Source organism: Chaetomium fimeti, assembly GCF_033439085.1.
Source record: "Chaetomium fimeti strain CBS 168.71 chromosome Unknown B0H64scaffold_5, whole genome shotgun sequence".
Lineage (NCBI taxonomy): Eukaryota > Fungi > Ascomycota > Sordariomycetes > Sordariales > Chaetomiaceae > Chaetomium > Chaetomium fimeti.
Genome location: NW_026944333.1, coordinates 398,694 through 424,295, shown reverse-complemented (window position 1 = coordinate 424,295; position 25,602 = coordinate 398,694). Strand labels below are relative to the sequence as shown.

General features: G+C 58.2%; 9 protein-coding genes across 9 annotated transcripts; 6 read left to right on the top strand and 3 right to left on the bottom strand.

Annotated features, from left to right (window-relative positions):
- Positions 1-2,717: 2,717 nt before the first annotated feature.
- On the top strand, positions 2,718-5,353 carry B0H64DRAFT_462252 (uncharacterized protein; the record flags this gene model as incomplete). The annotated part of the gene is made up of 3 exons (XM_062807539.1): positions 2,718-3,027; positions 3,087-4,411; positions 4,452-5,353. The coding sequence occupies 3 exons, from the start codon at positions 2,718-2,720 to the stop codon at positions 5,274-5,276; spliced, it is 2,460 nt and encodes an 819-aa protein (XP_062657450.1). The 3' UTR covers positions 5,277-5,353.
- Positions 5,354-6,071: 718 nt separating this feature from the next.
- On the bottom strand, positions 6,072-9,492 carry B0H64DRAFT_399079 (peroxisomal hydratase-dehydrogenase-epimerase). The gene is made up of 6 exons (XM_062803997.1): positions 8,991-9,492; positions 7,700-8,923; positions 7,222-7,644; positions 6,968-7,113; positions 6,460-6,915; positions 6,072-6,382 (listed from the first exon to the last, which is right to left on the bottom strand). Exons 1-6 carry the CDS (start codon positions 9,147-9,149, stop codon positions 6,106-6,108), a joined length of 2,685 nt encoding a protein of 894 aa, XP_062657449.1. The 5' UTR covers positions 9,150-9,492; the 3' UTR covers positions 6,072-6,105.
- Positions 9,493-10,172: 680 nt separating this feature from the next.
- Positions 10,173-11,542, top strand: B0H64DRAFT_175802 (P-loop containing nucleoside triphosphate hydrolase protein). Its single transcript, XM_062798846.1, has 2 exons — positions 10,173-10,589; positions 10,673-11,542. The coding sequence occupies exons 1-2, from the start codon at positions 10,262-10,264 to the stop codon at positions 11,272-11,274; spliced, it is 930 nt and encodes a 309-aa protein (XP_062657448.1). The 5' UTR covers positions 10,173-10,261; the 3' UTR covers positions 11,275-11,542.
- Positions 11,543-11,809: 267 nt separating this feature from the next.
- B0H64DRAFT_418012 (extracellular mutant protein 11-domain-containing protein) lies at positions 11,810-13,972 on the bottom strand (the record flags this gene model as incomplete). Its single annotated transcript, XM_062805284.1, has 2 exons — positions 11,810-13,691; positions 13,782-13,972. The coding sequence occupies 2 exons, from the start codon at positions 13,970-13,972 to the stop codon at positions 11,810-11,812; spliced, it is 2,073 nt and encodes a 690-aa protein (XP_062657447.1).
- A 1,065-nt stretch (positions 13,973-15,037) lies between these two features.
- On the top strand, positions 15,038-16,443 carry B0H64DRAFT_175825 (cytosolic Fe-S cluster assembly factor NBP35). The gene is made up of 2 exons (XM_062798847.1): positions 15,038-15,217; positions 15,286-16,443. The coding sequence occupies exon 2, from the start codon at positions 15,352-15,354 to the stop codon at positions 16,378-16,380; it is 1,029 nt and encodes a 342-aa protein (XP_062657446.1). The 5' UTR covers positions 15,038-15,217; positions 15,286-15,351; the 3' UTR covers positions 16,381-16,443.
- Positions 16,444-17,412, bottom strand: B0H64DRAFT_175777 (uncharacterized protein). The gene is made up of 4 exons (XM_062798844.1): positions 17,262-17,412; positions 17,029-17,131; positions 16,798-16,931; positions 16,444-16,695 (listed from the first exon to the last, which is right to left on the bottom strand). The coding sequence occupies exons 1-4, from the start codon at positions 17,262-17,264 to the stop codon at positions 16,507-16,509; spliced, it is 429 nt and encodes a 142-aa protein (XP_062657445.1). The 5' UTR covers positions 17,265-17,412; the 3' UTR covers positions 16,444-16,506.
- A 489-nt stretch (positions 17,413-17,901) lies between these two features.
- B0H64DRAFT_175736 (MoaB/Mog domain-containing protein) lies at positions 17,902-19,103 on the top strand. The gene is made up of 6 exons (XM_062798843.1): positions 17,902-17,931; positions 17,984-18,078; positions 18,132-18,149; positions 18,199-18,491; positions 18,566-18,785; positions 18,854-19,103. The coding sequence occupies exons 2-6, from the start codon at positions 18,047-18,049 to the stop codon at positions 18,963-18,965; spliced, it is 675 nt and encodes a 224-aa protein (XP_062657444.1). The 5' UTR covers positions 17,902-17,931; positions 17,984-18,046; the 3' UTR covers positions 18,966-19,103.
- Positions 19,104-21,691: 2,588 nt separating this feature from the next.
- B0H64DRAFT_175683 (ras-like protein) lies at positions 21,692-22,968 on the top strand. The gene is made up of 5 exons (XM_062798842.1): positions 21,692-21,769; positions 21,947-22,009; positions 22,144-22,258; positions 22,320-22,595; positions 22,665-22,968. The coding sequence occupies exons 2-5, from the start codon at positions 21,998-22,000 to the stop codon at positions 22,904-22,906; spliced, it is 645 nt and encodes a 214-aa protein (XP_062657443.1). The 5' UTR covers positions 21,692-21,769; positions 21,947-21,997; the 3' UTR covers positions 22,907-22,968.
- A 1,511-nt stretch (positions 22,969-24,479) lies between these two features.
- Positions 24,480-25,484, top strand: B0H64DRAFT_462240 (uncharacterized protein; the record flags this gene model as incomplete). The annotated part of the gene is made up of 1 exon (XM_062807538.1): positions 24,480-25,484. The coding sequence occupies one exon, from the start codon at positions 24,480-24,482 to the stop codon at positions 25,257-25,259; it is 780 nt and encodes a 259-aa protein (XP_062657442.1). The 3' UTR covers positions 25,260-25,484.
- Positions 25,485-25,602: the final 118 nt, after the last annotated feature.

The window sequence follows — 25,602 nt, the reverse complement described above, 5'->3', positions numbered from 1 at the left end:
CGGGCCACCACACCACACGGGCACAGCCTTGCCTTAGCCTCATCTGGCCCACAATCTCGCTCGACATATACTACACTACATGTCATACGTAATGATAGGAGAGGCGGAGGTCGGTGGACGTGGAACGTACGTCGGGTAGTAGTTGTTTGCCTGTACTCGCAACGCGATATGCCGGTAGTGAGCGGACCAGTGTCACCTGCGGTTTGGCCTGCCCACACAGGATACTATTCATAGCCCCGTTCGTCCCTTTAATGAAGGGCTCTGAGTAACTATGCTTGAGGCAAAGACGTGATAAACCCCCAAGAGCTGAGGTTGATGAGACTTGGACGCTGTACCTCGCCCCCCAAGGGGGTTAGATGTAAAGTGCGGCTGTCGACTTTGTCTGCTCCATTGCAGCGTGGCAGTAGTTAGACTGGCTTTGATGCTTATGTGCTGCCAGACTCATCTCCACAGACTTCCTGGCCTCCCGATTTGGCCGCAGGCCGGCCACGACGCAGGTCAGCACGCAACAGACCAACCACAATTAAAGTTGATTGGGGGCTTGACTGGTGAGACCACTAAGTCCTCGCATGAGGGGAAAAGAAGAAAACCTGCTTCGGACAAGACAGTAACCGAGGAAGAGAGGAGGGAGAAAAAGCAATCGAGGCGGGGCCCCAAGTGCAACAGCAGGCGGCTCGACCTGCCATCTTCAATTGCATCTCGATCTCGATCTCGATATCTTTTTTCTTTTTCGTCAATGTGCAAGAACACCGTGGAGTCTCGGAGATTTGTTGGTTACTCTGTTGGTCTTCCATGTTGGGTTTCTTGCATGAGAAATGAGAAGGACCGATCCAGCTGGCTGCTGGATGGTAGATCATTCCAACAACATGGAGGTTACGTCAAAGCGGGTGTCGTTGTGGCTTGGGGGGAGAAGGGAAGTTATCCCTTTGGTGCAACTTTTTGGTGTTGCTGGTGTGTATGATTGGTACATCCATACAGATTACAGGCACATAAAAAAGTGCATATTCATGCACCCAGTATGCACCGGTCCGAGACAGTCGGGCAATGCCCGTCTTGGTCAAGATATTTTCCCTTCCGTCGTGAATTGCTGATAAGTCCCGGTCATTGAGAGAATCAACAGAGTAACCGGCATGGCCGGGTGGTACGAAAATAATCAGGTCGGCTGATCGATGCTGATGTGTTGTCAGGATGGTTGGATGGGAGGATGAGCAGGTCGGCGATGAGAAATGCGAGAGCACATGACGCCATGGATCGCTGGAAGGCCTGGCTCGACCAGCTCACCTGTGCTCGGGCCTGTGGGCCTTTCTTTCGGCGGGTTCGGCTTGCGACCAGGGTGGACCTGTTCTGAAAACGGAGAAACGGTTGAACTACGGCACTGCATGAACCAGGGCTGGCTGGGACCGGGAGTGGGGATCTCGGTATTCTGCGCCTAACTACCGGCTCGCAGGCCGTGATCTTGCTTGAGCCGTCTCCCGCGGGACATGACGCAGGGGAAGGGAGAATCCCGATCGCAAACAAGCCAGTCCCGTGTTTGGTTGGCCCGGGGTAGGAGCAACAATAGTGCTTTTTGCCCTGAAATACTCGGGGAGTCCTGCAGCAAAACTCTTTCCTTGGCCGGTGGAGAAAAGAAAGCACTGGGATCGATCGTATTCAGGGAACATGGGACTTTTTGACTGCTTTATCGCAGCTGAGCGAGGCTGAGTAAAGCAGAGGTCGATCAAAGAGCTCCCATGTTGGAGCCGTGCCAGCCCGGAAGCCCAGATTGTTAGGTTTTTCTTTTTGGTTTTCTTCCTCGTCTAGAATACGGAATACTCGCATTTATTATTCCACAAACCCCATCTCTCACCTCGGCTTTGTTGGTCGAGAACTTCGGCTCCTGATCGATCACAGCCATCCGCCTCCTGCTAGGTTGTACCTTGCCCCTCATTTTCCGGCCGCAGCCCTCGACGCCCTTGATTCCCTCCCTACATAACCAATAACTCCTTATCTCCCGTAACATACGCCCCCAGGCGGCGCAAACTCGGAAACTCAACCGCTGGTGTGGCTTCCGATCGACAGCAGGATCTTGCGGACCGGCCCCGGCGGCGTCGAGATCGTCTTCTCACCCATGTCAATGGCCTTGACCATGGGCCCATCTTTGCCGCCCTCCGCATATTAAATATCAATTTTTGCACAATCAATTGCTGTCAGGCACAGAACGGAACTGCACACCATCACTAGCCATCAACACCACCCAACCCAAGACGGGAAAGGGCTGCGGGTCTCGACTGCCCTGCGCTGTAACCGTGATAGCCCATCGTCATTGCCGTGCAGCGGCACCCAACAACCAAGCGAGTCGGTGGAGTGGGCGAAAAGTGGGTGAGTGGGTGGGTGAAGCGCAAAACCACTGCAACGCTCGGCCCAGGCGCAGAGACCCCCCTGTCAGGCTGGGCTCGAGGCTTGCTTTTTGGTTGGCACTGTTGGGCTGTTTGCGCGGGATCGCCGGCGGTGCCCACGTCACTAGTAGCCTTTCCAGTGGCCTGGTTCGGCTTGGTTCGGGGGACTGCCCCAGGGCCCGGGCCTGATTGAAAACGGCGAAGGCTCCCTGTTTGCCGCCCTCCCCCCCTCCTCCCTTCCTTCGCCTACAACCACCCAATCTGTTCGATTACGAACACCACACACTCACCGCGTGGGTTTGGTGAGAACAGCTGCTCGCGGCGCCGGGCGGTCAACTCACCATGCATCGCGTCTCGGCTCTTCTCCCCTCGTGGGACCGGTCGAGACACAGCGCTCCCGTTCCTCCCACCACCAACAAAACCAACACCAACACCACCACCACCGCCGCCAGCAACCCCGCCCCGGCACCACCAAAGGCACCCGGTGCCCTGAACAAGGTCTTTGGCTGGGCCGAGAAGATTGTGCCCGCCTCCCGAATCAGCATTTCAACCGCACCCGCCGCGCCCACCCGTTACGGCCGAGAAACCTATTGGCCGACGAGTCTCGACAAAGAATGCGACAAGGCCGCAAGGATCATCAAGTCATTTTGCTGTATGTCCTGGCGTTGAGGGAAGGCGTGTGTCTTGGGAATTGTGCTAACGGAGACGCAGTTGACGGCTTCCTCTCTCAGGAATTTGACGAGACCAATGAGACGGACCAGATCGATCAGGTCGACCAGGCCGCCCAAACCGACCAAACCGAGGCGAGCACAGCAGAACCGAAACCAACACCAAAATACGTCACAAAGAAGATCCCCCCACGAATAATACAAAATGCCGTCGGCCTCGCAGTCTTCTCCTGCATGCGGTCCGGCCTCTGGATGTCGGGTTCCGGAGGCGCCGGCCTGATCACAGCACGCAAGGCCGACGGAACATGGTCGCCCCCCTCCGCCATCATATTACACACGGCTGAACTCGCTTTCGAAATGGGCGTCGATATCTACGATTGCGTATTGGTGATCAACAGCGTACAGACCCTCGAGCTCTTCACCCGCCCGAGGCTAGTACTGGGTGCCGAGGTTAGTCTAGCCGTGGGACCACTCGTTGCGGCCGGAGCACAGGACCCCGAGATAAAATGGAAGGAGATCAGCGAGACCGTCTTGACCTACGTGAAGGCTAGAGGAAAGCATCAGGCAGCGCGGCTGGACGGCTCCATGGTGACTGAACGCGGCAACGAGAACGAGAAATTCTACCGCGCCGGCGTCACCATCCTCGACATCCTCGCGGGTAACATCCCCAAAAACGTGCCGCAGATGCGGCCCCTGTTTGAGGTCATCAAGGCCGCCGAGGGCCGCTCCGACTATGACAAGGCGTTGATGGACTGGTTAGCGCAACAGCCAGCACCAGGTGATGCTGATATCGAGAGCAGCCCCAGAGAGTCCATCGCGTCCATCACGTCGCCGACCAAGCTGGCCTTTGGCGTCCCGGACGCCAGCGATCCGGATCCGTTCGGAGTCATCGGCCTAGAGATGGCAGGCATTGAAATCCGAGAGGCCGGTTCCAAGCTCCGACCGATCAGCACCCAGTTCGAGTACCAGCCGAGCCCGAGCAGCCCGCTGTACGGGAGGTTTAGTCGCCAGAGCATGGATACGTTCGTCTCGAGAAGCAACCGAGGCAGCTGCATGTCGGCGCGGACACAAGCCACCACATTGACCGATGCGTGCACGCAAACAGATGTGGCGAGCACCTCGTACACCACCTTCAGTCGGGCTAACAGCGACGATGGAAAGGACGGCGTTGAGAGGCTGCCCACGGTTGTAGAGCCTGAGGAGGTCGACTACACCCAAGTCGACACGAGCATCATTGAGAAGCTAAAGAGGAGGACGATCGAGCCTGTTGCACCCCAGCCAGTCCAGGTTATCGAGACAAAGGAGACCAAGGTTACGGAGGCCACTACCACTACCGAGATCAAGACGACGCAAGATATGACTCCAGTGGTCCCCAGCGAAATCGTTACCCCCGCCCACCCCAAGTGAGGGCCCGAGCCCCAAGGCCACCGACGAACGGGACGAGGACGCTGATGACGAAGACGACGAGGATGAGGAAGAGGATGCCGTCGTCTGCGAGGTCGCAACCGCATCGGCCCAGCCAGCACGGACTTCCATCCAGCGGTCCCAGGTCACCCATGTAATCCAAGCCAAGGGTGCCATTGTAACTATCCCGAAGCGGATACCTCCTCCCCTCCCCATGCGAAGCCCCGCGCGCGCGTCGCGAGGAAGCAAGAGCGAGTACGGCGACGTCTCATCTCTGAGGAGCCCCATTCGGAACTCCTTTTTATCCATCGAGTCACGGGGCGACGGCGCCAGAGCCTCCCTGGACGAGACGGTTGCCACACAAGAACCCACCCACCCCGAAACTGACCAAGGCTCGCCCACACACACGCAAGGCTCCGCTAGCCCTGGACACACCAAGAACACATCCTCGGTCTGCACCGCCGTGGCAGTCAACACCACCTCACCATCTCGGCTGAGCTCAGGCTCGGGCTCCAGCCCGATCCAAGGTACGCACAAGGCCGAAAACGAAGACAACGACATCAACGTCTCGCCATCTTCCATGGTTCCGCCCACCCCGCAAACCCTCGAACCCACCTCTTCCGTTGAGGACGATTCCGAAAGGGAGCCGAGGACGCCGCAGACGACCGAGACGGATTTCGATACCGCGTCCGAGCACCACGTCGACGCCAAATCCCAGGACGAGACCAAGACTACCGCCGGCGAGGGGGTCAGGATCGTGTCGGCCACCGCCACGCCTTTGGGGAGCGCCAGCGAGCGGGAGAGGGCCGATGTCGTGCCAGTTGCGTGAAGCTATATGCCTAATCAAGAAAACGAACAGGGTGGACAAACAAAGGTGTTACGGATATGATTTTGTTTTGGATACGGGACGAGAAAAGAAGGGGCATTTCTTCATATCCTTTGACCTGCTATGATGCTCAAGAATCAGAAGCCGCGCATGGCTTCACGACACGGAGACGGTTTTACGGTGGGGATACAACAAACAGTCGGGTTTTCTTTCATTCGGGACAGGTTGGGGTTCAATCGGTCGGCGTTCTTTTGCGAAGCAGTCCAGTAATGGCAAGACTACCTGTGTCTTGCTTAGCTTAATGGTTTTTGTTTGGTGTGGATGACGCTTGGGACGGGAAAGGGTCATGGGGCAATTAGCCAGAGGAACCTGGCACAGATTATGATACCCATCCGAATGGAATGACGACATTTACATTCACCAGAAGGGGCACCAAACGTGATCTAATAGATATTCCAATGATGCTTTGCTAAACCAAACGAGTGTTGTCGGCAGCGAAAACAACGTCAATGACGGTAAACTCAAACTTGGTCTCGACAGCGAAAACAACATCAATCATAGGTAAAAAAAAAAAAACTGAGCAATCACATGGTGACAGTCTAACAAACCAACAATACAAACTCCGCTATTCATACATCCCAAAAAACCAGTCAACCAACCTTGACAATCCATCCAGATGATCAACCCCACGGGTTCATACAATAGCAGAGCACCATCGCCCGTGCCAGCGCCTCCCAATCCCACCCATCACGGCGGCCCTCCCCCCCCCCTCCCATCACTCCCTCTCCCCCCTCCCACCCTCACCACGACCACCACTACAACCATCAGCCCCCTAAACCAACTCAGCCGCAGCGCCCCCAATAGCCAATTTGCCCGTCTCCTTGACACGGGTCTGGAAGACGACCTTCTTGCCGCCGTCCTCCTTCCACATCTCGGTGACGAGGGTCTGGCCGGGGTTGACGGTGCCCGCGAAGCGGACCTTCACGTTCTTGAAGGCGCCAAACTGCTCGTAGACGGCCTTGCCGGCGAAGCCGAAGAAGCACAGGCCGTGCAGGATGGGCTGCTTGAAGCCGCCCATCTTGGCGAAGGAGGGGTCGACGTGGAGGGGGCTTTTAGGGCGGTTTGTTAGTATTCTTTATGCCTTTTTGTTGGAAGGGTGAATGGAGGGGGAGGGGGTGGTGCATACTTGTAGTCGCCGCTCAGGCGGTACACGGCAGCCTGCTCCTCGGTGGTCTTCTCCTCGACGACGGCGTCGGGGGCGCGGGCCGGGGGCTTGTTGGCGGCAGTGCTGGCGCCGCGGTCGGCGGCCTTCTTTTGGCCGCCGAAGCCGCCGCAGCCCCTGAGGAAGACGGTCATCTCGTTGTAGAAGACGTCCTCGCCCGTCTCGGCGTTGACCGTCGTCACGCCAGACTTGACGATGGCGGCGTTGCCCTTGTCGACGACCTCGAGCAGCTTGGCCTTGGAGATGAGACGGCCCGAGGTGGGGACCGGGTACTTCCTGACCTCGAGGTACTGCTCGCCGTGGAGGAGCATCATGGGGGAGAAGTTGGGGACGAGGTCATCGAGGTTGTAAGGGGTTTCGGCGTCAAAGGGCGGGATCACGCCGAAGGTGGGGATGACTTGGAAGTCATCATGGCCCTCGCTAATTACTTATTAGTTGTGTGGAGAGGGGGTTGAGAGGGCAGCGGGCATACAAAATATAGCGCAGATCGGTCCGCTTAGCACCGATGCCGAGGTTGTACAGCATCGCGTCGCGCTCGGTGAACTTAAACTCGGTGCCCTTGCCCTCGGTCTTGAGCGCCTGCTGGATGGCGTCGAGATACTGGTTTCCACCGGCGCTCTACAGAGATGGACGCGTTAACACATCATGCATTCTACATAGAATATATCATAATACTATCGTACATGGATGAAGCGGAAGAACTAGCAGATAGAAAGCAGATCATACCTTTCCCTCGCCGCTCCGGTTCTCCATGTTGGCCATGATCTTCTGCAGGCTGTCCTGCGTCTTCTCGGGGTGATCGGCCCGGCCGTCGAAGGTGACGATGGGCTCCCAGTTCTTAACGACCGCCTCAGGGGTCAACGGCACGTCGACCGGGAAGCCGTGGCCGCCGGTGCGCTGCCACCTCGTCTGGCCAACCCAGCCGCTACCGACCTCGTACAAGCCGCCCGTAGGGTTGGGCAGCTTGTCGCTGCTGAGAGCGAGCACCAGGGGAGCAATGTACTCGGGCTTGAAAGCCTGTACGAGCTCCTCGGGGAGGATGGTCTTGGTCATGGCCGTGCCGGCGTTAGGGGCGATGGTGTTGACAAAAATGTTGTACTTGGCACCCTCGAGGGCGATGGCGCGCGAGAAGCCGAGAATGGCGCATTTCTGTTCAAGTTAGCGCCTAGTTCGTAGTCACCTTTTTTAATCCTGTTTGACTTACCGCTGCAGAGTAGTTGGCTTGGCCAAAGTTGCCATAGATGCCGCTCGTCGAGGTAGTGTTGACAACACGGCCGTACTTCTGCTTAAGGAAGTAGGGCCAAGCAGCCTTGGTGACCTTGTAGGTACCGCGGGCGTGCACATTCATGACGGGGTCCCACAGATTGTCATCCATGTTGGTGAACGCCTTGTCCCTCAGGATACCAGCGTTGTTGATTACGATATCAACGCGACCGAAAGCATCGATGGCGGTCTTTACGACGGCGTCACCGTCTTCGGCCGAGAACTTGGCACCCACGGCCTTGCCGCCCATCTTCTTGATCTCGTTCACGACGTCGTCGGGGTTCACGAGGTCGTTGACAACGATGGCAGCGCCAGCCTTGGCAAAAGCCAAGCAGTAGGCACGCCCGATACCCGCACCACCACCGGTGACGAGAGCGACCCGACCAGTGAAATCAACCTTCTCGCCCTGCTCGTTGCGGCCGAGCTTCTGCGAGTCCTCGAGAAGGGTGAGGAAGTCGTTGGGGCCGCTGGGATACTGCGGGTTGGAGAAGTCGGTCACGCGATCCCACTTCTTGATGAGGGCGCTGGGGGTGTAGCTGTCGTCGCACTTGCACAGCAGGCCGGAAGACCGCTCCCAACGGAGCTTGGCGATGTGACCGCCGCCGACCTCAAAAATGGAGCCGGACTCGGATGTGTTGTTCTTGTGCACCAGGACAGCCACGAGCGGCACGACCCACTCAGGCTTCATGAGGGCGAGGACATCTGGTGGCATGATAGTCTCGGTCATGCGGCTAGCGGCCACGGGGGCGATGACGTTGGCGACGATGTTGTACTTGGCGCCCTCCTTGGCGAGGGTCTCGGTGAAGCCAACCATGGCGAGTTTGGCAGCCGAGTAGTTGGCCTGGCCGAAGTTGCCGAACAGGCCGGCGGCTGAGGCGGTGTTGATAACGCGGCCGTACTTTTGCTTGCGGAAGTAGGGCCAGGCGGCGCGGGAGCACTTGTAGCTGCCCCTGACATGAACCTTGAAGATCAGATCCCAGTCCTGGTCCTTCATGTTCTTGAAGCTGATATCGCGCAGAATACCGGCATTGTTGATGAGGATGTCGATGCGACCGTAGGCCTTGATGGCGGTCTCGATAATCTTGTCGCCGTTCTCTACGCTGTCGTAGTTGGCAACGGCCTTGCCGCCGGCGGCCTTGATCTCGTTGACGACAACATCGGCGGCCTAAACTCGTCAGCTACACCGATCTAGAAAATTCCTAGGAGCATGGAGCGCAATGGAAGCAACTAACCTTGGAGTCGTTACCCTCACCCTTAAAAGACCCACCGAGATCGTTCACGACGACGCTGGCACCGCGCGACGCAAAAAAGGTGGCATAGGCCTTGCCGAGACCGCCGCCAGCGCCGGTGACGACAACGACCTGGCCGTCGAATCGCAATTGGTCCGACATGTCGAGTCTGTGATGTGTGTGTTTGGGAAATGCGACGGAACGGCTAGAAAAATAAGAAAAAACAGCGTGATTGAGAGTGTCGCAGCGAAGCAAACTACTCAAGATTTGATTCGGGAAAAAGTACGGTCGGAATTGGAAGTTGCGAGCCGGAAACGTTGCAGTTCTATAAGGAGTGCCTTTGACGTCGGCAAGTGGTGTCAGTGCTGAGCTGCCGGCGCGTTAAGCCGAGGCAATACGGCTGTCGCTTGCTCGCACATTCGGTCTCCACTGTTAGCCAACATTGCCGAGAGCGGGGATGTGTCCTCGAGGCACCGTTGCGCAGGGCTTTTTTCACATGCAACTCGCCCCGGTCGTTACCCCGGTCAGTTGCTGGCCAATCAGCCAAGCTCAGCTCCGCGGGTGACCTTTTCCAAACGACTTGCGCCGGTTCAACGTTTTGCGGCGCTCGACACATTGAACATGAGGCATGAGCCATCGTGGAGGCTATTTACCGTCTCGATGCTGTACTAGGCGGTGTGAAATCCGACCCGGTATCGGTCAAGTTCAACCTACGTTGAGGACTGCCCGAAAGAGTATTCGTAACGTGGAACCGATGTTCTGGACACCGGATCGATGACCTTGGTCGGGGGCGAGTTACCGAACTCCTCCAAGCCGAGGCCAGGTCCAGCATCCTCCATCAATCCTCAAGGGCCCGGGATCTGACACTTGAGTCAAGGCCGGAGGAAGAAAGCCTTGGAAGCATCGCCCTGGAAGTCGAGTTGGGTGCGAAATTCATCCATATTCCATCCATCACTCTCCAATAGCCACGAGCCCGACTAGGGAGAACATGCTCGTTCTTAACATGCCAAATGACATTGAAGCAGCCACTGCACTGCATTTGACAGCTCCCCCACACTTTCAAATTCCCCACGACCCCAATTGACGCACCCCGCATTGCAGCGCCAAGATGGCCGCTCTGTCGTCATCGCACCACCCTGAACACCGTCCCATGTGGTGAGGCTGCAACCATGATGAACTGGCTGAAATGACAGCTCAGAATTTATGCTCAACTGCCCAACTGCGACACCCCAACTGACACTTTCGGGCAGCTGGCCAGAATTAAGCACACCAATATGGCCACACCAGACGAGCCCCTGCAGACCCGCATAGTCGACGACAAATCGCCCATCTGCATCCCTTTCATCCTATCACGTATCGCAGAGTACAGGAAACAGCATGCTGGGGAAGACAACCCGCGGCCGTTTATAGTAGGCCTGAACGGGGTCCAGGGAGTGGGCAAAACCACCCTCGTACGCGCCCTAGCCGAGACGCTTCAGGAGCGCGAGGGGTTGCCCACTTTGGTAGTGAGCATCGACGACTTTTACCTTACACACGCAGACCAGCTCGCGCTGGCGGCGGCGCATCCCGACAACGCGCTGGTACAGTGTCGCGGCGAGCCAGGTTAGCCATCCCATCCCAGTAGCCCTTGTGCCACTTTGCATAACTCCACCACCGACTAACCACACCCGAACCCAACCCCCCAGGAACGCACGACATCCCCCTCCTCACCAGCTTCCTCGCCTCCCTCACCGCCAACCAACCGACCCCGATCCCCCAATACGACAAATCCGCCTTCTCCGGCCTCGGCGACCGCCTCCCCCCCCCCAGCTGGCCACAAACCTCCGCCAGCAACCCGCCGCGCGTGGTCATCCTCGAAGGGTGGTGCATCGGCTTCCGCGCCCTCCCCCCCGCCGAACTAACCCGCCGCTGGCAGCAGCCCGCCACGCGCACCCTGCACCAGCACAAGCTCGAACACCTCGAATGGATCAACACCCAACTGACCCACTACGAAACAGCCCTCCACGGCACGCTGGACGCGTTCGTGCACGTGGACGCGGCCGACAACGGGTATGTGTACGAGTGGCGGGCCGAGCAGGAGGCACAGCTGCGGCGGGAGCGCGGGAGCGGCATGAGCGAGGCGCAGGTGCGCCGCTTCGTGGACGCCTACTTCCCCGCGTACGAGCTGTACACGGACGGGGTGCGGCGCGGGGTGTTTGAGGGCGTGGAGGGTCGCCGCCGGGAGGGGTGTCAGTTGCGGATTGTGGTCGGGAGGGATCGTGGGGTCGTGGAGAGTATGGTTATTTAGATGAGCTAGATTGGTGGATAAGGGCGGTGATGGTTGCTGGAGAGCTTGCGTTGAAAAAAGAAACAGATAAAGTATATAATTGTGGGTTTTTAAAAGTGAGTAGAGAGAAGAGAGTCTACCAGATACCAGCTACATACCCAGCCATCTATGTATGAATCCTCAGAGCATGCATAATGGGATGAGAGAAACGCAGCTATGCCTCCATGAAATGAAACGTAATAACCGCCTGTCCACCCCGCTGTATCCCATTTTGTCGTGAAATCGTCAAGCATATCGTTAAATCGTTAGTCATGTCGTTAGTGATTGATGTTTTGGTCTTGTTCGTTAGGTCGTTAATCATAAGTCCAGCCAGTTTGAGACGAAAATAAGAAAACAGAAACAGCCACAACACCGCACCACAGCAGCGAGGGAATTCGTTCGTATACACCCCCTACCACGAAGCAACATGCCACCGCCCTGCCCTACCGCTGCCGCGCATTACACCCTCCCCTCGTGCTGGCCTCTAGCCTCCGAACAACAACACTCCACACCCCGCTCAAAACTCCACGTCCACATCCTTCCCCTCCATCATGGTCTGGCCCTCCTGCTTAAGGTCCTCAAGCGTGCGGCCGATGCCCTCGATCTTGCCGCGCACGGCCTCCTCGCGCGCGGCGACCTCGTCCTCGAACTGCTGCACGAGCCGGCGCTTGTTCCGGCGCGCCTGCTTGAGCCGCAGCATGACGTCGCCGAAGCGGGAGAGGAACCAGTCGCCCGCCTCGTCCCACTCGTCCACCGACGCCCGCGCGAAGAACTCGTGCTGGTCCATGCTGCCCTTCTTCTGGTAGTGCTCCAGCCGCTCCTCGATGCTGCCCCCTGCGGGTGGCACCGATGTTTGCTGCAGCGCGGCCGTCTGCGGGTCGAAGTCGAAGGATTGGTTGTGCAGGTCGGAATAGCTCATCGCGTGCAGCTCGGCGTCGTTGTAGTCGAGGCTCTGGCGGCGCTTTCGCGACGTGGTCGACGCCGGGGCCGGGCCCGGTTCTTTGGCTGGTGATTTTTGCCGCCGGCTGGTCGTCCGGCTGATGCTGAGGGGGGGAGGCACCCCGCTGAGGAGGTTGGTTTGTTGTGCGAAAAGCTGTTTTTGTTGATATTGCGGCTGGCGGCTTGCGCGCGGCGTGCGTTGTAGGGCTTCTTTGAGCGCATCGGCGTCGAGGGTGGAGCTCGGCGCGGCAACGGCCGCCTTGGTGTTGTTGAAATCGGGATCGTCAAAGTCGAGGGGTGTCAGGTTTTCGAATACTGTGGACCGCTTGTGTTGGGCTTCGCGTTCTTGCTCGCGTTGCCTTTCCCTCTCCCGTTCTAGTTCCCTGTCGCGCTCTCGTTGCCTCTCGCGCTCGCGTGACATGCGTTCCTGGAACCTGATCTTGTCGATGTGCCCACCCGCTTCTGCCTGTCTCTCGGGCGACAGGCTCACGCTTTGCGACCCTGGCGAATATGCCGGCCCTGCTCGCTCCGAGGACGCGTTGCTCTTGACATCGCGGTTGTCTCGGTATGCCAGCTTGGTGCGCCTCAGCCCGCTGGCTTTGGTGGGCGTCTCGAAAATCTGACGGCCTTCATGGTATACGTCGTCCTGCTTGACGCTCTGATCGTCGAAGATGCCGCCCGGCGTGGCATTGGTGGCCAAGGGAGCTGTCTCAGGGGCCTTCTGGGTATTGGGTGGCGGAATGACCTTGAGCACGCCGTTCTCGCCAATGACGAATGGCAGATTCTCATCGTGCTTGGGCTGGACGCGCGTCGGCGGGGCGGGGAGAGCCCGCTGGGGCGGACCATCACTGTAGTGGCGGCCGTGGGGCGCACGTAGCCTCTCCGATGCAGGCCTGCTCTCGTTGTCGCCAAACATGGAGGCCACAGTCGAGTCTTCCCACGCATTGGGCCCCCGCTGGGCTTCCCGCGCAGTGTCTGAGGCGGAGGTCCTGGTCCGCTGCATCGGGTGGAGATGCTGTACAGGGAGGCTCATGGTCGCGGTTGGCTGGGACGGTGCCGTGTATCGGCCGGCCCTCGGCGCAGGTATTGATCTGGCAGTCGCGGGAGTCTCAGGCTGCTGACGTTCTTGCCGTGTCGCGATGATTTCGTGTGGGGGTTGCAGCTGCGGAAGCTGCGAGCCTGTCGCGGTCGCGTGGCTCGCCCCTGGCAAAACAGGTCCAGGCGTTGCGGATTGGCCCACTCCTGCGGCCCGGGCACTGCTCGTGCCCCCGGTCTGGGGACCACCACCCACGCTACCGTCGGCCTGTCGCGAAAACAGGCCGATCGACCCTAGCTTCTTTTTTGTTGTCGGCATCATCCTCAAACGCATCGACGATCTGATACGGGCGCAAATCGGCGCGTCGATTTTCAGGGGGAATGTCTTGCAGGGGGATGACTGGCTTCCCGCTTCATGCGGTGCCCTGAATTGTTTATTTGTTTACGTGCAGACAGGAGGTGCGACAAACAACAAAACGCGTCAGGGGAGGTCGAGCACTGGCATGCGGCTTGACAGATGTCGAACGGTGAGCCGCAAGCCGCGCGGGGAGCCGCGACTTGGGTTATTATCTGCTTCAAACGATGTTGGGCGCCCTCTCTCAATTCGACGAAAACCTGAGATGGGGCAACGGTGCAGCAGTGGGTTGCGAAGTGGTGTGGAGTGCTGGCCGGGTTCTGGCCTCATTCCAGCGTGGGAGTCCGGCATCGTCGAGGTGCGTGGTTCCAATGACAACGGCCCGGGAGTTTTTTGACAGGGCCAGGCAGGGGTCGCACGCTAGTTCGACACGCTATTTTCCCCTTCTCCCACACGCTGTCAGGTGAAGGCTTAATGCAGGGTCCGCCAAAACGGCTCCAGCCGCCAACTCGACCTGCCACTCACCGTCACCAATTTCCTCCTTCCGCATCTGCCACGGCTCCTGAGAGGCTGCCCTATTCTCTTCCCGCCTGCACCCTGGGATGGATTGGATAGGCACGCCTCCCCCAGACTTTTCCCCTCGACCATTGACAAATGGCCCAACGTCGAGACCGTTGTATTTCTCCCGCGCATCTGCACCTTGCTACCGATCACTACCCAACGTCCCCCGCAATTTCCGATGCCATAGGCGCCCGACGATGAGCACACCCCTCGAGTAGCGCCATGCAATGACGTGGTTGGCCTAGTGGAGGACTGATGCCCAATCACCACTCGAGCGCAAAGAGCGCGGTGTATCTTGAGTCACGGCCCGCTTGACCCCTCGGTGCAAGGCGGGATGTCATGTCTTCCTACCCTACCACGGGGGTCATGATGTGGGAATAGGTGACAGTCTTCGCTCCGATCTAGGACGCGGGACCCATGGGACCACCTATTAGAAGGGCGGCGGGCGCAAGTGAAGCAAAGAAGCGAACGCAGACCGCCACTCATCTCTTGTCTGTGAACATGCCGTCGTATCAGACAACAGCCCCGTCACCGCTCCTGGGCCGGCGGGTTCCGCGCAAGAACGACACCGGTGGAGAGTCTCGAGGCAAGCGAGCATGTGATGGATGACTCAATCTGGTAGTCCGTCTCTCCTACGAGACGGGCCGAGAAGGTGACATCCATCTAGGTCTCCTATTCGAGCTCTTCCCCGCTCCTGATAAATGGGCGTGATGGTCTGATTCATTTTCTGTGGACGTGCGAGAGATGCGTGCATGTTTGCTTCGCCTCGAGACCATGACCCCCATCAGGCCCGTCCTAAGAAAGTCCAGAACCTTTACCGGGTAAACACCGTTTATCCCGCGGCTTACCATCCCATTCCAGGGGCGGCTCGAGGGCGGTCCATGGCGGTCCATGATTCTCAACCCCCGGGTTCCAATTCACCAGTCTTTCCGTGGGCTTGGGACGGAAACGTGGGGTGTCCGGGATCGGCAGTCGACCCGCCGCTTAGCGCAAGCGCCGGCCCCACGTTCAACGGGATGGGGTGCGATAAGATAAGTAAAAGCCCCACCATAAACTCCGGCCCGGCCATGGGGGGCGATTTCTAAGCCAAACACCACCAAAAGCCTTGGATTGCGCTCCCTCACGAGCAACCAATATCAAGTCGCATTACCGCGCTGCGCTCACCAATCATGGGGCCGTCTCTAGAAGCACCCGAGTCCGCCGAGGACGTCCTCGCGAACCCGCTCAAACAGAAACCCCAGCTCGTGGCCCCCGAGCCCGAACACTGCCCCGGCCCGGAATCCGAACAGGCCGGCACGGCCGACTCGTGCGCCGGGTGCCCCAACCAGACGATATGCGCGGCGGCGCCCAAGGGGCCCGACCCGGACCTCCCCGCCATCACGGCGCGGCTGGCCGGGGTGAAGCACAAGATCCTGGTGCTGAGCGGCAAGGGCGGGGTGGGCAAGAGCACGCTGACGGCGCAGCTGGCGCAGGCGCTGGCGACGAACCCGGACGCCACCGTCGGCGTCATGGACACCGACATCTGCGGGCCCAGCATCCCCAAGATGCTCGGCGTCGAGGCCGAGACCATCCACGTCAGCGGCAGCGGCTGGTCGCCCGTCTGGGCGGCTGATAACCTGGCGGTTATGTCCATCCAGTTCATGCTGCCCAACCGCGACGACGCCATCATCTGGCGCGGCCCCAAGAAGAATGGCTTGATCAAGCAGTTTTTGAAGGATGTGGAGTGGGGGGATCTGGACTTTTTGCTGGTGGACACCCCGCCGGGCACGAGCGACGAGCATTTGAGCGTGAACACGTTTTTGAAGGAGAGTAAGATCGAGGGCGCCGTGGTCGTGACCACCCCGCAGGAGGTGTCGCTACTGGATGTGCGGAAGGAGATTGACTTCTGTCGGAAGGCGGGCATCCGGATCCTGGGGCTGGTGGAGAACATGTCGCTGTTTGTGTGTCCCAAGTGCACGCACGCGACCGAGATCTTCCAGGCGACGACGGGCGGGGGGCGGGCGTTGGCGACGGAGATGGGGATCCCGTTCCTGGGTGCCGTGCCGCTGGACCCGCGGCTGGGCATGGCCTGCGACTACGGCGAGAGCTTCTTTGACTCGTTCCCAGACAGCCCCGCGTGTGTAGCGCTGAAGCAGGTGGTCAGGGGGCTAGCGGGGGAGATTGGCCTAGACCCGAAGGAGGTCGTGCCGGAGGGCTAACTATAACTAGGGCCTAGAATAAACAAAAAAGCCACCCATATACCGTTTGGGAAGATCATCACTCGTAATGCCAGCCATCCTGTAGCGTTACTCCCGCCCCTGCCCCATTGTTTCCCTACCGCAACCCTAAAGAGATGCCAACTTGTCGGGAACCTCCTCCAACTCCTCAGCGCTCTCCAGATCTAGAATCCGCGTCACCTCGCTCGTGTTCCGCATGAGCTCCTTGGCCCCGGCGTATAGCATGCGCAGCTCGCTGTTGCAGGTCGTCGGCAGGTAGTAGAGCATGATGTAGGGGACCGAGAGTCGGCCGGAGGGCTGCCCAGTAATAAGTCAGCTTTCAGGCTTCAACTTTTCAGACTCCGGCTTGCAGCCATACGTCCGTGGTGTAGTGGGGAGGTAATGGTTTGGTTGACATACCAGCGTCAGCGGATAGCTCAGCAGGACGAACCGCGGCGCGTGGTCTGGCAGGTCTTCGGCGAGCTCGTCGAGCGACTTGTAGACTACCTGGTCTTCATCTTGACGGATTTCCTTGGTTTGCTTATCGATCATGTCTAGGGCAGGTAGAGGAAACCCAGTCGTTAGCCGGCGGATGTCTCTCAGGGTGAGTCAGGGTTAGGGGGTAGTAGTAGTGTCGTGAGACATACATACAGATGACGGCCTGGGGGTCGCTAGCCCGCGATGTCCCTAACCGGAACTTGCGCAGGTGGTCTTTGGTCTCTTGCGAGAAGGTGTATAGCCTTGCTTCGGAACTCTAGGGGGGGTATTACTTGTTAGTTGGAGGACTCTTCGGAGCACCTGCGGGCTTCAACGGCCGGGGAGAAGGAAGACATCGGAGACTCCCCCGGTAGCTTTTTGAAGAGGGAGTGTAGGGGGCGACATACCATGGTGATAGGTAGGTTAGTTTCCTGCTCGGTTTGTTAATACCTCCGTCACTGAAGCTCAGGCGATCAACTCGCGTCAGTTGTGGTGTGAGGTGGGGTGCATGCTGGAGTGCCCCGCATTCAGTGTTGAGCATTGTGGCATTGAGCTGACCAGCCCCACTCACAGCAGAGCAGAGCAGAGCCCAAGCAATTAATGGGGCCCCGGGTGCGTGGAAACCGGCAGCGATTCATCCGCTCTCTCTGCTGCAGCTGGCTGCATATGTAAAAGGTCCCATCCATACACCCTTCAAAACAGCCCACGCAGCCCGACGACCCCATGTTCTCGCGTGTATCCCAAGTAGCACGCCATTTCTCACGGCCGCTCCCTAACTTCGCTCACTCGTCTGCCGCTGCAAGAGGGACAGCAGGCAGCGCAATGACGTCGGGGATTACAGCAAGTGAGCGAGCCTCGAGAAAGATTAACACGGCAGCATGCCTCATTATTGGCGATGAAGTGTTGGGCGGAAAGGCAGGTCAGGAATTTGGACGTGTAGACTGTCGAGGCTGACTGGTGATGATGTAGACCCAAGACGTGAGTTTAGTACTCTAGAATGACTGTGTGCAGGACACTGACACGAAGGGGAAGACCAACTCGCATTCTTTTGCCAAATGGTGTTTCGGTCTAGGAATTGTATGTCTTCTTGCCACACGGATCTGCGCAATGCCACTTACCAGACCGGCAGAGCTTGAAACGGGTTGAAGTCGTCGAGGATGACGAAGCCGAGATCATCGAGGCTGTCCGCCGCATGAGCGAACGATATGACTTTGTGGTGACAAGGCAAGTCCCCTCGCAACTTGTCCCTCCGGGTGCCGCACTCTAACCCTTCTCAGCGGTGGCATTGGCCCGACGTAGGCCGCCCCCTTTGCACCCAGCCCCTACAAATGCTTACCATGCTAGCCACGACGACATTACCTACAAGTCAATAGCCAAAGCCTTCGACCTGCCCTTGGTACTGCACAAGGAGGCCTACGCCCTGATGAAGCAGATCTCCAAGCCCAAACCCGGCCACCCCGACTTCAACTGGGACGAGGACTCACCCGCACGACGTGCCAAACTGCGCATGGTCGAGCTGCCCACCGACGCGAGCCGGCCGCTCGAGGAACAGTTCCTGTTCCCCTGCAAGGACCTATGGGTGCCAATTGCCGTGGTCAATGGCAATGTGCATATCCTGCCCGGCATACCGAGGCTATGTGAGGCCGTCCTTCCCGTTCCTAGCAGGGGCGTCGCCATCCGAACGGGATGTGTGCTGATATAAAGAACGTAGTCACCCAGCTCCTCAAGGGCATGGCACCCGCCATCCTTCCCCGCCTAACCGACCCTGAAGGCAAGGGGATCGTGCGCGTTAGCATGTTGACGCCGCTGACCGAGAGCACGGTGGCCGAGTATCTCTCGGAGCTGGCCGAGCGTGTTGAGCCCAAGGGCGTCAAAGTCGGGAGTTATCCGCGGTGGGGCAAGAAAAAGAATATCGTGACGTTGGTGGGGAGGTATGTATCGACCGTTCTACGCGCCGAGGGATTGTGTAACGTAGGGGGGAGGCTAACCGGACATGCAGGGACAAGGAGTATCTAGAAACGATCACGCCCGAGGTGCTAGAGTCTGTAAAAGGAACGCTGATTACGCCTGGAAAGGAGGAAGAACTCGAGGATGAAGAGGAAGAATCGTAGTGACGCATCCGGCCGCAGGTCGTGGTGGAGAGCAATCGATGCTGGTTCAACGGTTTCCTGACATGGAGCACCTGGGTGACGAGACCGAGGCTGAAGGTGGTCCTTTGACCGTACAGTGCGCGTTTTCCAAGCGAGGGCGGATCTTTGTTCGCCTACACAGGCGGCAAATTAATACGGGATGGTGTCACTCCCACGGGTCTCCCATGCCGTGAATCGCTTTCCCCATCCGGCCCACCCTCGGCGGGCAATTTTCTAGACTACTTCTAGAAGGGTTGATGACCGTCGGGTATGGAATAGGGGGCGCCACAATGAGGCGACAGTCCGGGGAGTTTCGGGTCTTCTGCTGGGATTTCTTCGCTGGTTTTGACCTTTGGTCTGCTGGCACCCCTGAAGGTGATTTTGTTTCGTTCGAGATGGGGACTTGGCGACGGAGCAAAAGGAAGCTAGCGCACAGACAGCCCCATAAATCCAAATCGGGCGCCTTGACCACAACCGAACCTTGGAAGGAAACTGGTTCTGATTTTGGGATTTCAAGATCCGCGAGAGATACATCGTTACACAGTACATACCTACTATGTAGCTACTGCTTCGTCGAGAGAAAGTAGGGGGCTGCGCCGCATCAAACAGATCCTACCTAGGGCGGCTCACCGAGCTCCCAACACGGCGTTCGCCGTCTTCAAAAGGAGAGCTGCGTTAATTACCCCACAAAAGCAACCAGAAGTGGTAATATCAGGTGTGGGGAACTCCAATCCTAAAACATCCCACTTCCCGTCTTGTCCCCCTGCTTCTCAAACGAAGCTTCTCTCCCGGCCCGCAATATCGCAGGGATTCGAGCGCACCGCGTTTGTGACAAGCCGTCGCGTGGTGGCTCCAGGCCCGGAAAGTCGCGATGCTGAAAACCCGGGTTTCCCCTCTGTTCCGGCGGAAGCGCAGTTGCGGCACAGAAAACGAATCCGAATCGGCCACCCCCGGGTTTCCTCGGCAAGATGTGATCAGTCAGTCACTCTCATCACAAGTGTTGGCGGCGGTCTGGCGTGTTCGATCATCCACCCGAATGTGGCAGCACACACGTGCTAAGAAAGCAACGCGCTTCATCGGGTCACTACGACCCAAGACTGTCGATCAACTTGGCCATATTAGTGAGGCGTGAATCGGCGCGCTGAATCTCGCCTCCTGGTTAGCCGCCTGTGTGGGCATTTCCTGTGATTAGGAAATGACGGTCGAGGGATGGTATGTACGGCGGCGCTTCCGGTGTGCCGGCGCTCCCGTCCTGTCTGCCACACTTCCCGCCTCAGCCTGCCTCGAGGGGTTGTAACTGTATATGTACATACGCAGTCCGTTCTTCCAAGTTGGGGATCTCGGCCTAAACACGGAAGGTCTGTTCCAATTACAAACTTACCCTGCCGAGCATGCAGCAGAGTTCTGGAAGCCACCCGTCTGCGTTGCATTCGATCCCCAGGCTGAGCCGGGTGGAGTGATGCGAGCCATCCACAACGGCGCAGTCATCCTAATCATACTTGGTGTGCGGACAGAAAAAATGCGTCATTCGTAGAGGTGGCTGACGGCTGACATCTCCACAGCGCATAGTCAGTCAGTCAGGCGATGAGGCTCTCAACAGGCTGTCGTCAGCCCTACCCACCTAGGTGCGGCGGCGAATTGAAGCTGCGGTCTCGTTGCGGTCCCAACAGCAGGAACTTCCATGGCTTGGCTGGGTTCTTTGGCCGGGTCTCCACGCGGACAGCCGCTCGCGCATCCTGCAGCAGGGCGGGGCCCAGGACCGCTCTGCATCAGTGCCTGACATGCCTAGATCTATATTCGATATCCGTCTCTGGCAGAGGCCACTTCCCGTCCACTCGTCCCATATACGTTTATGGAATTGTCTTCTCCGGCAATAAATCTCGCCCGGGCATTGTAGATCTCATGATACTTGGGATACTTGACAAGTAACATGCTTGCACATACCTTCCATGCCAGGCGAGGTTCTCCAAGAAAGTTAATCAGTTAGTTCACTCTGTCCTCGTTCAAGCAAGGACCAGGGCGCTTGGCAACTTGCATATGGGGTGGACCAAAAGCCTCCGTCCGCCATAAGAATTGCTGTGAAAGCTGACAGAAGCTCTGTCGCTGGTCCTGTCATCAGTGGCTCGTTATCCTCACTTGAGTGCATCACTTCCCTCAACGGCTCAAAGCTGAGAATGAGGGTTGCGTCGGGTTGGAGTGATCGTAACGTTCGTTCGGTCTGCCACAGTGCGAGGGCAAAAGAACAATTTGCGAAACCCCCAAACCAGGCAAGTCGAGCTGATGGATGGTGCCGTCGGCACATGGGTACCTTTGTCCCCCACCGCTGGCGCCGTGGCATTCGCGAATCAGAAGGGGAGTGAGCCTGGCCCACCACTTCCCCCCCCCGGAAGGCACACGGACCCCTTTCCACACTACGCCTAGCTGCCTTGGCCTGCAGCTCTTGCTCTTCCGCCGCGCCTTTGAACTTGACCTTCCCTGGCCAGGAGCACAGCGGTCTTCCAGCGTAATCTCGATTTCTCAAGCTGTTTTTCCGTGCAGCTCTTCCTCCTCCAACCCCGAACCGACCGACCTGCCGTGATCACCACCACACATCGCTCGCCCAATAACCACCAGGTCGCCAGTTTCGGCAGGATCAAAGGCAAGCAACACCAGCCCCCAGGCGGTTCCAGAGAAATTCGATTGCCGATCCACACACAATCCAAAGGGGTGTTCACCTCGCGTCCACTTCAGACCATCGCGCAAAGCGCTGCTCTCTCTTCTAGACGGCAATTCCTCTGTCAAACAATGTCAGTTCTAACATCCCCCCTCTCTCCGTTTGGCCAACAACAACACCGATCGGAACCATCCTGTGCGAGGTTGGCGACCGACCCCATAAATTTGGCACATCGAAGAGCGGTCTTGCTAGTCTGAGGGATAGCCTCAGCTTTTTTCTTGAACAACGAGACTAACAGCCAGTCTTCCAGTCGTCTTCTTTTCCCTCTCTTCCTTTTCACAATTCACAGTTAGCCACAAAGATGGCCTCAAAGGTTTGTTGTTTCCGTCACTCCCCTAATCGACCGGCCGACGATAGTGCCTGGATCCTTGTCCTACCTTGTGCGCGACTGCCATTCCTCATTGAATCTCATTGGCTAACTGTCGCCCGAATCCGATCGCGTCGCAGTTCACGAGAGAATACAAACTGGTGGTGGTCGGTGGCGGTGGTGTCGGCAAGTCATGCCTCACAATCCAGCTGATCCAGTCGCATTTCGTCGACGAATATGACCCAACCATCGAGGGTACGCAGCGAATGACCCCCTTTCCCCTGCCGGCCCCGGCAATTGGCTGACATGCTGGCAGATTCCTACCGCAAGCAGTGCATGGTCGACGATGAGGTGGCGCTTCTCGACGTTCTGGACACAGCCGGTCAGGAGGAGTACTCGGCAATGCGGGAGCAGTACATGCGCACTGGCGAAGGCTTCCTGCTTGTCTACTCGATCACGTCGCGCGAGAGCTTTGAAGAGATAAGGACCTTCCAACAGCAAATCCTGCGTGTCAAGGACAAGGACGTGTTCCCCATGGTTGTCGTCGGCAACAAGCTTGATTTGGCGAGCGAGCGCAAGGTCTCGGTTGAAGGTATGTTGTTTCCTCGCTGGAGTCGGGGTGATTGCTTTCTTCTTTGTCGGTGCTGACAGGTGCTTGCAGAGGGCAGAATGCTGGCGGACGAGTTCAACTGCTCCTTCCTCGAGACGTCGGCCAAGACCAACACCAACGTCGAGCCGGCTTTCTTCGAGGTTGTCCGGGCGATCAGGAATTACAACCGCGAGATGCAGGGCGGGCCGACCATCGGTGGCGGCCTTTCTCACAACGGCGGCGGCATGGGCAAGATGGACATGGCCGACGACGATGCGCAGGCCGGCTGCTGCTCCAAGTGTGTGCTCATGTGAGGACTCACCCGTCGCAAAACTATCTCAATAATGCATCACGACGGAATACCTGGGAATGGAAGCGGCGGCGTGTACATGATCGGTTGATGGTAAACTCGTTGTGGCGCCTGGAACCGGAATTGGTCTATGCCCGCATATGAACTGAGGGACATGTTGCATTGGTCGGGAGTTGAGTTGCTTTCTGGGACCCAGTGGGCTCGAGGGCTGCCTGGTATCCTCGGAACAGCCTCGGGCAGGTTTCATTGCTGGCTTGCTTTCTGAGGCGGCATGCGCTTTGTCTCCCCATCTCGATGCGAGCGGGCGGCCACGGCTGCCCATTTTCTACACCCGCATTTGGGTTCTTCTCGGGAGTTGTTGAACTGAACACGGGTTCGATACGGTTGCTCTCAGACTTGTAATTCTTTTTTAAATGTTCAGAGGTCTTTGCTTTCAGCGATTCACGTTTGCGAATGCCACCAGCCATGATGGTGTTCACGATAGGTAATTGCGATTGTTTGCTAACTTTGGCAGGCGGGCCGTAAGATGGCCCAACCTTGCTCCGCCGACCGCTGCGAGACCCAAATTGACCCTATCCAAACCTCTAACCAACGACAATCCCATACTTAGATTTTTACAAGGATAGAATTGTTTTGAGCCACCGCTCCCAATGACTTTGGATTCCTGCATACAACGGGCACCGGCATTTACGACAGGAATCCGGTTACATCTCCATGGTAAAATCTGGGCGCGGCTGTATGGATACTACCGTAGCTCAGCATGCGTTCCATTCCCGCATGTTTTCCAACCTTCTAGAAAGGCCTTTGCATGTTTCGGTCCTTGGGGGCCGGGTTACACGAAGAGGGTCTCAGCCACAATAAATAGCATGCCACTCGCTTTCGGGTCCAACCCCTTTGTCCTCACGCTTTTGTGCAACGGAAGGATCGGAGAGGATGAGCTTTGCCGAAGCGACCGAAGCAACTGAAGCAAAATTCCAAATCACTAGGCCCGAACCCGCCATGGAGGAGCATGTCGGATGCTAATCTGAGCCACTTGTCATGCCGCGGCTCACATGATCTTTTGTTAAGTTGCATCCGCATTTGGCCGTCTCGTATTGTAAACTGGACCCCACCCCCACCGACCCAAGCTGAGCGCTGCTGGTTTCACATGCTCAGCAGCCATGCGAGCCATGGCGGCGCCCGAAGACCCGCCGTCAGCTGGCGGAGTGTAGAAGGCCGGGATCACCACAAGGCAAGGTTGATGACGCAACGTGACACATGGCGATTAACGAACTAGTCCGGGGATGGCAAAGGAAACCTTGAAGTTGGGTACTTGTACATGTCATTGAATTGTAAATCCGGTCCGAGACACGGCGCTTGCCCCCTCTGTCTCGCGATCGGATCGGATCCTTTCAATCTGACATTCACGGGCCGCCGGGATCCACCTCGCCGATCAACGGGCCGGGTCGGGGGGGGAGAGGGCGGGGAGCGGCTAAACGCGGATCACCGACCTTCAACCAGCAACCTAACACAACCCAATTCCGACTTCACCTTCGACTTCCACAAGCATCCCACTCATCAAACTGACCACCGCCATAATGGCCACAACCAGCACCGCCGACACCGGCCCCACCACAACCACCAACAACCCCCTTCCCCAAACTGCCCAAACTCCTCGACCCCCCCAAACTCCTCAAGCTCCCCAAACTCCCCAACCCCCCCAACCCCCCATCCTCCTCCCCGTCTCCCACGCCCGGGACATCCTCCCCACCCCCTCCGCCGCCCTGCGCCGCTGCGCCGCCTACCTCCGCGCCCGCCACCGCTTCTGGGACGCCTTCCCGCGCGGCGTCTACACACGCCTGCCGACGCCGGGCACCGACCTCGAGTGCGGCTTGCATGCGCTGATTTTGTCGGCGCGGTACCAGCTCTCTTCTCCTTCCTCCTCCTCTTCTGTTTCTGGGGTGACGAGGGAGGGGAAGGTGGTGGGGGTGAGGGTGCCGACGCTGGAGGAGCTGCGCGCGGTGTACGAGAGCGAGGTGGTGCAGGGGGAGAATGCCAACGTGGGGATGGGGAATGGGTGCTGGTTTACGGCGGATCAGTTGGCGGCTGTGTTTGCGGCGTGGGGGAAACGGTTTCTGGGTGGGGAGGGGGTGAGGTGTCAGATGGGGTGGGTGATGGAGAGGGATGAGGAGGTGGGCGTGGAGGGGTGGCCGGTTATGATGAATACGCCCGAGGTGGATACGGGGGAGGTGGGGGAGGGGATCGTGAGGGTGTGGGTGTGGAATGATGGCGGGTCGTTGAGGGGCGGCGTGGGCCATTTTGAGGGGATCAGGAGGCCGAGTGAGGAGGAGGTGGCGGCGGTGGAAGGGTTGGAGTAGGGGTGCTTACCTTGGTGTCTACCCGAGTAAAGGAGGTATATGTTGCACAAGCCAACCTTGAAGACAGATCTGGCGAGAAGTTGTCTCCCACTACGCGGCAACGCAGACCCGGTTCATGCTTGAGGCCGGTGGTGGAAGGCACAGCCGCGGATTCAGACACTACACGTGGGTAGTGCTCTCCTTCTGGCAACTGAAGTAGCCCTCGAGTCATCTGCATGGAAGGTATTGGAGCTGCCCCAATGCTCTCTCATCGCGCGAACCTGTCGTCCCCCAACCTTCAATCAAGCCCACATCGAGCCATCCCTACCGCAACATCCCACTATCAACTACCTCATCAACAGCC

What these genes read in the sequence shown, in the direction of transcription:
- B0H64DRAFT_175683 (XM_062798842.1), top strand. An exon ending in ATATGACCCAACCATCGAGG is followed by an intron (nt 22,259 to 22,319) that starts GTACGCAGCGAA and finishes ACATGCTGGCAG; the next exon opens with ATTCCTACCGCAAGCAGTGC. An exon ending in GCGCAAGGTCTCGGTTGAAG is followed by an intron (nt 22,596 to 22,664) that starts GTATGTTGTTTC and finishes AGGTGCTTGCAG; the next exon opens with AGGGCAGAATGCTGGCGGAC.
- B0H64DRAFT_175802 (XM_062798846.1), top strand. Translation starts at nt 10,262, where the DNA reads ATGGCCACACCAGACGAGCCCCTGCAGACCCGCATAGTCGACGACAAA. An exon ending in ACAGTGTCGCGGCGAGCCAG is followed by an intron (nt 10,590 to 10,672) that starts GTTAGCCATCCC and finishes CCAACCCCCCAG; the next exon opens with GAACGCACGACATCCCCCTC.
- B0H64DRAFT_399079 (XM_062803997.1), bottom strand. Translation starts at nt 9,149, where the DNA reads ATGTCGGACCAATTGCGATTCGACGGCCAGGTCGTTGTCGTCACCGGC. An exon ending in GTGAGGGTAACGACTCCAAG is followed by an intron (nt 8,924 to 8,990) that starts GTTAGTTGCTTC and finishes TGACGAGTTTAG; the next exon opens with GCCGCCGATGTTGTCGTCAA. An exon ending in ACCGGAGCGGCGAGGGAAAG is followed by an intron (nt 7,114 to 7,221) that starts GTATGATCTGCT and finishes CCATCTCTGTAG; the next exon opens with AGCGCCGGTGGAAACCAGTA.
- B0H64DRAFT_175777 (XM_062798844.1), bottom strand. An exon ending in CGACCCCCAGGCCGTCATCT is followed by an intron (nt 16,932 to 17,028) that starts GTATGTATGTCT and finishes TACCTGCCCTAG; the next exon opens with ACATGATCGATAAGCAAACC. An exon ending in TGAGCTATCCGCTGACGCTG is followed by an intron (nt 16,696 to 16,797) that starts GTATGTCAACCA and finishes ATTACTGGGCAG; the next exon opens with CCCTCCGGCCGACTCTCGGT.
- B0H64DRAFT_175736 (XM_062798843.1), top strand. Translation starts at nt 18,047, where the DNA reads ATGAGCGAACGATATGACTTTGTGGTGACAAG. An exon ending in GCCCGGCATACCGAGGCTAT is followed by an intron (nt 18,492 to 18,565) that starts GTGAGGCCGTCC and finishes TAAAGAACGTAG; the next exon opens with TCACCCAGCTCCTCAAGGGC. An exon ending in ATCGTGACGTTGGTGGGGAG is followed by an intron (nt 18,786 to 18,853) that starts GTATGTATCGAC and finishes CCGGACATGCAG; the next exon opens with GGACAAGGAGTATCTAGAAA.
- B0H64DRAFT_175825 (XM_062798847.1), top strand. Translation starts at nt 15,352, where the DNA reads ATGGGGCCGTCTCTAGAAGCACCCGAGTCCGCCGAGGACGTCCTCGCG.